The sequence below is a fragment of the Ictidomys tridecemlineatus genome, chromosome 3 (assembly GCF_052094955.1).
Source record: "Ictidomys tridecemlineatus isolate mIctTri1 chromosome 3, mIctTri1.hap1, whole genome shotgun sequence".
NCBI lineage: Eukaryota > Metazoa > Chordata > Mammalia > Rodentia > Sciuridae > Ictidomys > Ictidomys tridecemlineatus.
Genome location: NC_135479.1, coordinates 101,491,751 through 101,504,532, shown reverse-complemented (window position 1 = coordinate 101,504,532; position 12,782 = coordinate 101,491,751). Strand labels below are relative to the sequence as shown.

Genomic DNA, 12,782 nt, shown 5'->3' with positions numbered 1-12,782 from the left:
AAGAGCGAACGCTGCTAGAACACTTTTATGTCGGTCAGAGGTGGACATGATCAAATGGGTGTGTTGGGCTACACACAGCACATTATTTTAATTTCACCTGTTTCTTTTAGTGGCTACTAGAAAATTTCAGATCATATGTGTGGCTCAGTTCTGCCTGCAGTTGACAGCACGGGTCTGTGCAGGCTTCTTCTTGTTTCCTGGAGAAGCATCTGCCTTGGAGCAGCTGCTTGTGAAGGCGGGCATGACTGGCGGCTTGTCTTCTCCTTGCAGTACTCGGACGAGTTTGTGCAGTCGGCCTACCTGTCCCGCCGTCTGGCCTACTTCTGTGCCCGGCGTCTGTCCCTGCTGCTAAGCGACAGCCCCAGCCTCCTGGCTGCCCACTCCCCCCACATGATGATCGGGCCCAACAGCTCGGGAATCGGGGCGCCCAGCCCCGGCCCACCCGGCCCCGGCATGAGCCCCGTGCAGCTGGCCTTCTCAGACTTCCTTTCCTGCGCACAGCATGGGCCCCTTGTGTACGGACTCAGTTGCATGCTGCAGGTGAGTCTGCGGCCCCGGTGATGTCACATCAGTCCCATGTGGGAAGCCATCGGGCTGGAGATGGCACTTTACTTCTATGTACTGAATGTCGTTTTTCCCTCAACCAAGTAGTTTATGTTGAAGTTTGATTACTCTGCATGGGGTAAAGCAGAAAGAAGATTTGCTGCATTCTTCTAGAAGAAAGTTTTTGTGGTTGTCCTCTATTGAGGCCTTTCAGCAGCCCAATTAAAAGTCCTCCAGGGGACCCACAGGGTAGCCATTGCTGTCACCAGCCACCCTGTTCTTCTGGAGGAGGCTTCTGTGGGCAGCGCTGGCTTCCTCAGTCACGTCTTGAGTTGACTGCCTATTTCTTAAGTCTGATCCTCTGGTAGGCACTGCTCCTGGAGGGCATGCTTGCTGCAGGTGCATGAGGGTGCTGCCCTGGGCAGGTTGCTAAGCAGTGCCCTCAGGGGTGAGGCATAGCCTGCCACCCTGAGTTCATTCACATTTCTTGAGCTCTCAGGTGCCCTTTGGAACTAGGGTGGCCCTGAAGGTGGGTCCCCACGGGAGCTGGGGCTTGCAGTCCTGTAGGGAAGGCAGAGTCACGGAGCTGCAGTATCCTGTGACAGGACGAGGGCTGATAGGGACAGGCCCAGCTAAGGCAGTCACAAAGGGGATCTGTAGCCCAGCCTGCGGTCAGACAGGCTTTCCCAGGGGACAGTTTGAGGCAATGAATTAGAGAAACATGAGGTGAGGAGGGTGTGGTGGGGGGTTCCTGGCAATGCCTGGAGTGAGGACCTGTTGTCTGGCGTACAGATTGGTGTTGGCGGGGTTGGAGTAAAGAGACCCCCTGTGGCCTTGAGCTGGGGCATCACTGATGGTGACAGCTGTCTCTGCTGAGTCTGCAGCTCTCCTCCTCCTCCTCCCTCTCACGTCCGGATTTCCCTGCTTCTTTCCTAGACGGTCACTCTCTGCTGCCCAAGTGCCTTGGTGTGGAACTACTCCACAAATGAAAGCAAGAATGTGAGCGCAGGCTCACCTCTGGACCTGCTGCAGGTCGCCCCGTCCAGCCTCCCCATGCCGGGAGGGAACACGGCATTCAACCAGCAGGTAGACTGTGTCCTGGGTGGTAGGTGTTCTTTCTCCAGGGGCTGGGCGAAGGGCCCCGCCTGGGTTCACCCGGAGTTCATCCCCAGCTCTGCTCCTTGCCCCTGCCAACCTCAGGGTTCCCTTCCCCCTCTTGCTGGGCAGTCCTGCTTAGCGTCCTCCTCCCAGGCCAGTTGGTGGTGATGCCAATGCCTGACTGTGACTCCCATGCTGGCGAGTTTTGTTCAGTGACTCTTCTGTGATCTTCTGGTGCTGCTGCTTTGTTTGAAGATTTATGCAACTTGAACAAGTGTTGTAACTAACATGTAGAAGATCATCCTTGTTTTTTATTTATCTATTTTTTTAACCAAGCAGTTTTCTAAATTACTAAAACATTGCAAGTTACTTTCCTGACCGGACAATTGGCTCAAAGAGGATATTTAAAAATTCTTGCCCTTTCTTACAATATCCTAAAGCAATCCCACCTGTTACAGTGCCCTTCACACATTAATTTCCATGGACATTTGTCATTGAGAGCTGGCTCTGGATCAGCACTTGTGCATTGGAAGGCCGTCCTTGTGGGCAGTGGGCTGCTCTCGTCCCCTGTAGCCATGGCTGTCGTTCACCACAGGACCTTCTGCTAGGCAGAAACCTCGACAGGACTTAGACAGCCGCCTCGGCTTTGCAGCAGAGTTAATTAGAAGCAATTATCTTTCAGGTTCGGGCCAAGATCTATGAGGTGGAACAGCAGATAAAACAAAGGGGCCGTGCGGTGGAAGTCCGGTGGTCCTTTGACAAGTGCCAGGAGTCCACAGCAGGTACAGAGCACAGTGGAGGAGCGGGGGCTTTTGTAGGCTGGGCCTCATGCCAGGTTTCAGATTCTGTCAGTGCACTCCTGTGGTAAGGAGGGTCTTTGGCACAGCTCTGCGGGGAGTTGTGAGGACATTCTTCAGGTTCTGCCTGTCTGGAATGTCTGGTTGGATTTCATGGATGGTTCTCTGGGGAAACATGCCTAGCATGGTGACTTCAGGAAACCCCCTTGCCCCCCAGAATGGTGATTTTGTGCTCTGCTCTTCTGGTTTCCGTGACCTCCCTAACTGCATGCTTTATTTCTCCATCTAGGGGTGACTATCAGTCGAGTTTTGCACACGTTGGAAGTCTTGGATCGACACTGTTTTGACCGAACTGATTCCAGCAACTCAATGGAGACGCTTTACCATAAGATTTTCTGGGCAAACCAAAACAAAGATAACCAAGAGGTAGTTGAATTTCTCCTTTCATTTTGCCTTTTATTTTGTTGGTATATTTTCTTATTGTCATTCAAAGAAATGACAAAGCCTGTTTTAAAGTGTAATATTTTATGAAGGCTCATGCACTGTGAAATTTCTCTCATTGGACTAGCATGACTCAACATTATTAACACGAACTGTCCGCTGGGCTGGTCTACCTTTATAGATTGATTGGAATGATTTTTATTGGCCCTTTACCATCCTCCCTTCATTTACTCTTAACAGAACATCCTGTGCTTCGGCTAGGGAGTGGTCTTGGTGAGATGATTGACTTTGACTCGGGGGATGCATTTTAACACACAGCCCAGCAGAGGGCAGTGCATGAACGTCTGTGGTTATGATCTTTGAAAACTCTTCAGTGCTGGTCAGGGCCTCCCAGAGGAACAAACCAGTGAAGAGAAACTGTGTGTGTGTGTGTGTGTGTGTGCGCGAGTATGCATGTTTCTTATCTGCATCTATCTAGAGAGAGAAAAGAGTGCTATTTTTTTTAATATTTTAAAACTGGCTGGTGTGATTGTAGGTAGTGGCAAGTGTGACATATGCAGAGCAGGCTTTAGACCAGGGAAGAGTGGGGGTTGTATCCTGAGTCTGGGGGCTGAATTCATTCTTCCTTTGGAGACCCCAGTCTTTCTCTTCAGGCTGTCAGAGGACTGGATGAGGCCCACCCCTGTTATGGAGGGTGGTCTGCTTAACTCAAAGTCTGATGATTTAAATCCTAATCACATAAAAAATATAACTTTGCAGCTATTTGATATTTGACCAAAGAATTGGTCATGGACATGTGACATTGAGCAACTGCAGACCATTTTATGTTTTTTTTTCTTAGTAACAGATATGTCATTAATGAGTGACTCTACAAACATAGCATTTGCAATGATCTTTATCATTGGGGGAATTAAAAGTGTTCTCCTTCCACAGTGAAAAGTGCCTGTGGTACAGCCAGTGTGGGCTAGGCCGAGGGAAGGCCAAGGTGAGGCTTGACAGCCCTTAAGAGCACCTTAGCTGATGGATGGCAAGGACCTTTGGTTCTAATGAAGCCTTTGGGAATGCACCGTGGAGGATGGGGTAACCACCCGAGGCCTCCCTGACCCACCTCTGTGTGAGCTAGGTGCAGAGGCTACGTGGCTCCTTTTTTTTTGGAAATCCTTTTATGAGTCATTGCCCTGATTCTCAAAGGTGCCACATGGGGTCAGAATGTCGATGATGTGGGTAGACCTGGTGGGCATCTCACTCTGGTGGGTGGGCACTGAGTGCTTCAGCACCTCAGCTCCTCAGGAGGGAGCTCCGCTCCACCGTGGGCCTGTATAACCCTGTGCTTCCCGAGGCAAGCTCTGGGGCTGCCCTGCTCTTTTGGGATGGAAACCTTATAGTCCTTCTCTTTATAGTAAAATTTCCTAAGGTGAGAGGTTTCCAGAGCTCTGTGGTTTTTAAATACATAGACATGCGATATCTGGGATGAAAATCCTGAAAATTTGAGGTGTCCTTTTGTGTTGCTAAGCTTCTTGTGCTAAGTGTTGGGTCACAGCTTGCTTTCCCTGTCGAGGCTTTTAGCAAGTCCATCAAAACTAGTCAGGCTGGGGTCAGTCTGGCTGCTACTTTCTAGAGTCATGTTGGCCCGTGGAAACTCAAATTGCCCACTAGAAAATGATAGTGAGGGTGTCTTGTCAGGGGAGAAATCACACTGTGCTGTTTATGAACAAGATCACACTGTGAGGTTTTCCCACAGCCCTGTGGAGACTGGGTGCCTAGATGAGCTGTTGGGGTGCCAGTAGATTAGAACTTCAAATTACATTTTTAAAAGCTTCCTTTGTCTCAGTTTTATAACAAACACAGTTATTACTGATAGCACAGGTAGAGGTTCATGAGGAAATGTGTGTGCACTGAGAGATTTTCCAGAAGCAACCCTTCAAGCCCGGGGTGGGGGGGGTCCCAGCTCCTCTTTGGGTGCAGAGAGGTACCCATGGCCACCTGGAGTGTTGCCCTGGTCAGCAGTGCTTATTCTCGGTGTTGACTCAGCTTTGGAAGTATTGCATGTGAGCGAGTGAGTGGTTATTTTGTGGTTGACATACTGTCTTATGAGGAAGATGAAATCTACATTTTTTTCCTGTAATTCAGGCTGATCACCCACTGATCTGACAGAAGAACACCTGAAAGGACAGGGATAGTTAGCATCCAGTCAATTCTGCCAGGCAAGTGTTCTTCTACTGAGCCACATCCCTAGCCCTGTTTATTTTACTTTGAGACAGTGTTGCTAAGTTGCCCAGGCTGGCCTTGAACTTGCCATCTTCCTGCTTCAGTATCCCAAGTTGCTGAGATTCTAGGTGTGTGCCACCTCACCTAACATGGTTAATTTTTAAAATGTGACTGATATTTACGTGCATCAGAAAATGTGTATATTCATGCAGGCATGCAGATGGCAGTTCACTGTGCTTACTGTCCACCAGGGGTCACCCTTTCCTTGACTCTTGAGTCACTCTGTGTTCCTGGAGTTCATAAGGGGCTACAGCTGTGTTGACCCTGACCAGGGGTGCAACCTTGAGCAAGTTAGTAAAGCTGTGTGCCTCATTGTTAAACAGGCACAGAGCACCTTGCCTCTTGTCTCTGAGGAAACACGGGCACTTTGAGGATTATGAAGCACTGTACAAGTGTATTTCAGAAATGGTCACCGTGAGCAATAGTAAAATAAAATCAGTATGACTGTTTCATGGGGGACCAACATGTTGACGCTGTGTTATGAAGGAGGGTTGTGTTATGAAGTGGTATGGTTGGGATAGAAGGCCTTCTTTCTTCTTGGAAGTGGACTTCCTTTTCTTGGGTTTCATAATGTGTCTTCGACTTCGACAACAGAGTAGACACAGACCGGTCCTGAGCCCCAGGTGCAGTTGGCGTGTGCTGCTCTCCTGGCAGCCCTGTCTGGGCGTGCTCCAGCCCCAGCTGCACAGTGGGTTTTCCCACTTCTGTTTGGGAATCTTGAACCTCACTCTCCAGATTCCCTTTTCTCTGTAACTGCGGAGGAGAAATCAGGCCTCTCTGCTTCCTTCTGGGGAGCGGGGCGGTTGTCTGTCCCAAGGGGAGAGGCCAGGAGAGCTGCAGTTCAGATTTCTGAGAATACTTGGTTTGGTACCTTGTGAAAGCCCTTTGGGATAGATGGTGCATGGATTAGGACATTTGAGACCTGGGTCCTGCCTGTGGTTGGCCTGTGGGTCCCCAGGGGAGAGTTGGAGCTGAGCTGCTGCCACATCGGGTGGGGTGCCAGGCCTGGGATGCCCCTTCACTATCCACGTGGAGTGCCTCATTCCTTTACCCTCCTCCTCACCCGCGCCCCCTGCTCCTACTCTGTGCCAGGGCCAGGGTCCTGGGGTGAAGGAGTGAAAGCAGACCTAAGCCTTAGTGTTCTCGTGCTCTGGTTGGTTTCATGGCCTCCACTAGGTGTGAAGGTAGAAGTTTTAACACTCAGGCAGGGTTCAGAGGCTTGTGTGCCCCAGGGGCCAGGCTGGCAACGTGCCCTGGTGGCAGGAGGCTGCACACAGGGTGGCCAGGAGGGAGGGCCCCAGGGCGACTGGGATGGGCACACCCCTGGGCATCGCCTCTAGATGCTCCCTGGACTGCAGGCTCACCATTGCCTGATCTTCAGGCATTTCAAGAGCGACTGTATGCGAGGCTCTGTGCGTGAACCTCCCCAGGATTTGGACGTCGTGTGGGCTGCAGCTTGTCAGCTGGCTGTTTGCAGAGACACCATGGCTTTCAGTTGCTGGTAGTTGCTTCCTGCCACACTGACTTGCCCTTCTCCTGGGGAGGCAGCTGGAGCGCAAGGCAGTGTCTGCGGGACTGTGGAACTTACAGGTTCCAGACCGGCCAGTCTGTCGGGGGCGATCCCGCCCCCAGGCAGCAGAGCGGGCAGCCCGGCCTTCCAGAGTGCAGACCGCTTCCTTCCTCTTGGTTGTCCTCCTTGCCTGTGGTGTGAGCGCAGAGCCAGCTGCAGTTTGGGGTGCCTGGGGGACAGGATAGAAGTGAAGGTCTCAAGGTGGCAGGAAGAGCTGCCTTTCACTTCTCTCTCCACAGCCCCAGGAAGCAAACTTTTTCCTGAGTAATGAAAAGGGCAGACCAGCTGGGCGGGCGGAACTCTCGAGAACAGCAGCTATGCATTTCCTCTCTCCCTGCTCAGACCTATGTGTTTGTTGCTTGCATTTGCTTTGTGCATGTTCACCCTGCCTTTCAGTTAGCAAAGATCTCCGACTAGAGCAAGTGTCTCACTCACTGGGACACAGACAGGCCCTCCTAGGCCACCGGGCCTGCTCATGGTGGCACAAGCATTCTGTGAGCACAGGCACCTGGAGGACAGGCCTGGGTCCTGCATGGCTGTGCTTGTCCATGCTCATTTTCCTGCAGTGCGGTGGCTCTGGGATGTCAGGCTGTCACTTCGCCCACAACGCCTCAGCCCCTAACCAGTGCCTAGTCTGGCAAGGGCTCAGTGGGTGTTTTCTTGGTTTGGGTCTTTGCTCATAACAGAGCTGTGGGGCAGTGACCACCTCTGTAGGATGTGGCGTGGAGGGACAGGGTGCCTAGAGCGATGGAGTCTGTGTGTGTCAGTGTGTCCAGCTCTGATGTACAAGAAGGCATGCGCAGCTTCAGATTTCGGAGCCCAGTGGGTCTCAGTGTCTGGGGAAAGCCCACTGGGGTCTCTACTGCATGGGATCAGGACATTCAGGACCTGGGTACTTCCTGAGTTCCCCCGAGTGAGGCGGAGCATGGCTGTGAGGCTGGCAGGCTGGTGCAGTTTTCTCGTTGTGAAATGGGCATTCTACTTCCTGATGTGAATGGCCTGGAGCCACGGCAGGAAGCCCTGTGGATCAATATTTGCAGTGTCGGGTGTGCAGGCAGGTGCTCAGTTAGCACTGACCTGGTGCTCAGAGAGGCAGTCAAATACCCTGGAGAACTGGACTGGGTATGGTCAGACTGCTTGTGACAGGACCCGTGGGGCTGTGGTGGACACGAGTCCACCCCACAGCCCACTTGTCAGAGGCACAGCCAGTGTCTGCCAGGCGTTTTGCGTTCTTTGATTTTCTCAGTCTTTGCCCTCTGTAGGGCAGCCACTGGAGGGATGGACACGCCTGGCATGAGCATCTGCAATTCCATGTTGAGACACAGATGCCTACTGAAATGCTCGGGGTCTTTTTGATATAAGATGAGGGGAAAAGTCACTTCTAAAACCAGGTCTCAAGGTTAAGTGGGGTGGAATTCAAGGCGAGGAGGCACATGGGGGGCTGAGGGGAGGCCTCCTGTGGATCTGTGTGTGCTGGGTCATGTCATCAGTGCTGAGCCTGGCCTGGGTGGACACGGTTATGTTTCAGAGGTTAACATGCTTTCTCCTGTTCACCCAAAGGACGCACTGCGAATCTTTTATAGCTCCCATTTTCTTCTTTCTTGAAATAAATTCATGAGCAAAATGTCAGTTACATTAACATAGTTGGGGAAAACAAACCTTATGTGTCCAAACATTTAGACTTTGCTGATTTGAGAAGGCCTGTGAGTTAGTTGACTCAGTTTGCGGGGAGCCTCTTGGTTAGTTTGGAGAACATGTGCTATAGAGCTTTCTGTTCTCATGGCAAATGTGAGAGAATCAACCTGGAAACAGAAAACGTGTATCTCAGCTTCCAGGTTCAGAGGATTCATCCGTGATCTGTTGGGCCAGTGCTTTGGGCTGTGCTGGCACTTCCTGGTGGAAGCACACAGTAGGGCAAGACCACTCATCTCTTGGCTGGGAGCAAAAGAGAGGGAGAAGGAAGACTTGGAGTCCCACTGTCCCCTTAAAGGCACATCCCAAGGACCCAATACCTTGCTTCCAGTGCCTCCCCATAGCACCACAGACTCGGAATGAGCCTTCAGCACATGGACCTTTGAGGACCTCTTATCCACAGCCACGCATGCGGCCTTGGCCACAGCCATGCACGTGACCTTAACCACAGCCACGCACACAGCCTGGTAACTGCGTCCGAGTGCTTCTTACACATCAGGTTCTGTGCACATAGGTGTCTAAGTTTTCTGTGGAATGTGAGATATATTTTTTAATGTCTTACTTTCTAGATGAAGAAACCAGTGCTGAGAGGGGATGAGAAATGGTCCAAGCTCATGTGCCAGCCCATGAGTAGGAGAACAAAGATTGGGATCCTGAGAGGTTCCAGAACAGTGTTCCTTTTTTAAGTATGAGCCTGTACTAGGTGATAGTCCCTTTTAGAGGCTTCTTTCTCATGTGTGCTTCATTTTTTTTGTTAAAAAGCCAAGTCCTAAAAAGGGAGTCCACTTAGTCCTCCTGCACTGGTCTGTCTCCATCTGGACTAAATTGGCCAGTCAGAGGCAGCCACACGAAGCCGATCATGGAGATTATTTTTCTTGAGCTATTTCTTAGTAAGATATTTCAAATACGTCTTAGAAAACTTTCTCAGAAACAACTGCGATCTTATTCTTCAAGTATTCAATGTGAACGCCATTCCCAAATTTTTCCACTGACCTTAACCTTCTCCCTTGGAAACTGTTCCTATTTTAAAACAGAAAAAAATGCAAAACTAGGGAAGAAGACCCTGGGTACTGGAAGGTGCCAAACATGTCCAGCATCAAAAATTCCATCTTGAGCAGGAAGAGTAAAGTCCAAATCAGACTTCAGGCTCTTCTCTTAAGGCTGGTTTCTTTCTGTCCCCGGCTCTGTCTTGACAGCGGCTGTCACGAACAGCACGCTTAGCGTGTTTATTCCAGGCCTTATGTTGCTTAATTTAAAAAGTATTTTGTTTCCAGTAATAATGGAGCAGAACAAACAAGTTCCAGAGGCCGTTTTGGTAGAAGGAGGGAGCAACCTTTATATCATTTTCTACATTTTAATATTGGAATATTTATGTTTACGAGTAATTTCTAATTTTTCAGAAGCTACTTTGATAATTTTAACATATTAAACATTATTTAAATTAAAAAATTCAAATTCTCAAGTTGAACAACTGGTCTTTGTTTATTCCACTTACTTTGAGCCATTAGGACCTGGGTTTGAATCCTGGCTTTGGGCTCGTTATTTGCCCCAGTGCCAGTATCCGTGTGTGTTTGGTGGCCCTGTCGATAGCACCCCTGTGCATGGTGGCATGTGCCAACACCAGTGGTAGTGCTCACAGCTGGGCAACTGGTTGTCAAGCCTGCCGGGCAGATTTCACCTGGCAATTTGCATTTCCCTTCCTACTTGTATATTTCCTTCATTTTTCATAAAATGCAAATAGTAAAGCCTGTTGTACCCATGCAGAGGAGAGTTTTGTGAATTAAGCATAGCATTTTAATTATTTTGAGAGATTTGTGCTTTCCAGGGGCTTTTGGAAGACTATATTCTGTGATTATAATTCACCTGCTCCGTGACTTACATGATCATGAAATTGACAGACCTCTAAAACCCCTCTATTGTCTTCACAGGTATTATTTAGACGTTGATGAATTCGTGAAGAGTAGAAGATTCATGCTTTTTGTCACAGTGCTGATGAATGACACTTAGTTGGTTTCAGTATTCAGATAGCTTGTCTTAACTGTTATTTCCTTATCTATATCATTTCTTCTCAGAATTCAGAGTTGTGCTATCTGTAACTACTTCTCAAAAAAGAAAAGAAAAGAAAGGAAAAAAAAACAGGGGAAGTCCTCCTGCTTCCATGGCTTCTGTTTTCTTTCTTGGGTCTTGGCAGCTCTGAAGGCCATCAACGCTGGCTTCGAGGCTGCGAGGCGAGGAGAGGCTGCCCCAGGCCCTACCAGAGAGCCCAGCCATCTCCAGTAACTGTGGGAGACCACTCTGTGTGCAGAGGTGATAGGAGTGAAGAGCGTTCACATTATCATGATGAATCTTGGGAGTGGTTAACAGCCTCGGGCCCGTCAACCTGCTGGAGATTCCCATGGATGGTGCTGTTGGTCACCTCCTACAATGGGAACAGTGTCCCTCTGCAATCACACCTCTCTGCTCATGTGACTGGCAGATCAGTCAGCTGTTACCCCTGCCTGCGTATTATCCCATGTTACTCATTGCTTCTGTGGCATGGACCTTGTTTTCTTGTCTTCAAATGTGCCCCTTTGTTTGATGTTGACTAGGAGTGATTGACTTCATTTTTAAACATGTCCTTTGTAGTCTGAGCTGTTTTATTTAGTGTCTGATCTCAGGTCTTCTTAGCTGCGGCTTGCGGTAATGAGTCACTGACCCCCCATGCCACCTAGATAGTTGTATAATCCAGGTATCTTAAGAAATTTATTATATTCACACAGCAAACAACTGTTCTGTGTGTCTCTAATTTCTGAATGAAGCCTGCCTCCCCGGAGGAGTTGTTGATTAGTTTCCTTCTTTATTTACTGAATAGAAGATCTGTGGTTTTCTTCCAGAGACTCTTGGGTAATTGAATACCAGAGTAAGCCTAATGTGATGCCTGTTCAATGGGATTTGTGCCTGCCTTGCTGGAAAAAATAACGTGACACATCCCCCTGTGACGAAGACCTGTCGTCACACTCTCATGGTTTTGTTATAGATGTAGATGGTGTCTTTAATGATGGTTATTTGCTGCAGAATTAATAACTATTTCACCTTTTCACTACACTCCCGATTCATGAGGCCAGGTTTACAGGGCTGGTGTTCAGAGGATCCTAGTGAGTTTTTTTAAATATATGTTTTTATAGTTGTAGTTGGACACATTACCTTTATTTTATTCATTTATTTTTATGTGGTGCTGAGGATCGAACCCAGTGCCTCACTCATATTAGGCGAGTACTCTGCCACTGAGCCCCAGCCCCAGTCCATCTTAGTGAGTTTTGAGCCTTGCTTTTTTAATTTTCATGGTAGAAGTTGATTGTCATGATTGCTAGGTGCACGGGTGAGCATGCGTTCTTGATATGGAGATGTCTCTTTCAGCCCACAAGGTGGGCCCCTGTCCCACTGCCCTTCCCTGAAGATGGGGTGTTTGGATGTAGAGTATCCTCTGGAATCAGATAGCTCAGGCTTGACAATCTGTGACTAGTGACTTTCAGACATTTGACAAGTCAACCTCCATGCCTTAGTTTCTTTGCCTGTAAGATCATAGGAGCGTGTCAGACCATCAGAAGTGGCATGCAACATGCCTCTGAGGTACCCGCTGCCTGTCCTGGTCCATGCCCTTTAGTGCTTCCCTGGGCATTCATGTCCCTGACTGTGAACAGCTGGCAACTGCAGTAGGTGGGGGCTTGGGTGTGACCTCCTGTTGTTCTCCCCGCTGCCTGAGTGGCCCGTCGCCTTTCACCTGTGTGTGTCCTTCTGCTCTCCAGGCTCAGTCCTTTGGTTACCAGTCTCTCAGCAGGTGTCATGACCTCCAAAGAGTCTCTACAGCTGGTGGCTGCAGATGAAGGCCCCTGGCCAAGCCATAGAAGGTGCCTTCTTCTCCTCTCCAGGCTCACCTCACGGCTTCTCAGGTGGCTCTGAGCTCATGGGGTAGCTGTTTTAAGCCAGCTGTAGCACTGTTGCCCTATCCTCCCAAATATTCATTGCTTTCTCTTTTCATCCCTGATTCTGGAAGACGAGAGTGGCCAGAAGATAGATGCCAGTGATGCCAGACCACAGTGTCGAGGCCCCCGGGTCACCTCGCCTCCTGAGCTAGGGCTGGGAATGCTCCTGCTGCCGTGCTCGCCACCCACCCTGGATTAAATCAGATGGCTCCCATATTTAGTGAGTGCATCTGTAATCTGCCTCCTGGCCAGTTTCATTCTCTTGGTTTCACATAGGTAGCACACTGCTTCTCCTTTCTGACTAAGCAGGCTTTATTGAACTGCTCTGTGCCAGGCACTGCTCTGGATGCTGACATTAAAGCCATGAAAAGACAGATGTCTGTCCTGCCTGAGCATCTAGTACTGCAAGTG

At 49.5% G+C, this 12,782-nt stretch overlaps 1 protein-coding gene across 7 annotated transcripts in view; it reads left to right on the top strand.

The window, feature by feature from the left end:
* Med12l (mediator complex subunit 12L) overlaps positions 1 to 12,782 on the top strand; it is a 275,089-nt gene that overhangs the window by 63,037 nt on the left and 199,270 nt on the right. For all 7 annotated transcript variants that reach the window (XM_078043553.1, XM_078043550.1, XM_040269994.2 and 4 more), the window contains exons 8-11: positions 271 to 540; positions 1,480 to 1,629; positions 2,324 to 2,423; positions 2,728 to 2,864. In XM_078043553.1, coding sequence (XP_077899679.1) covers positions 271 to 540; positions 1,480 to 1,629; positions 2,324 to 2,423; positions 2,728 to 2,864 — 657 coding nt within the window. The remainder of the gene's footprint in view (positions 1 to 270; positions 541 to 1,479; positions 1,630 to 2,323; positions 2,424 to 2,727; positions 2,865 to 12,782) is intronic.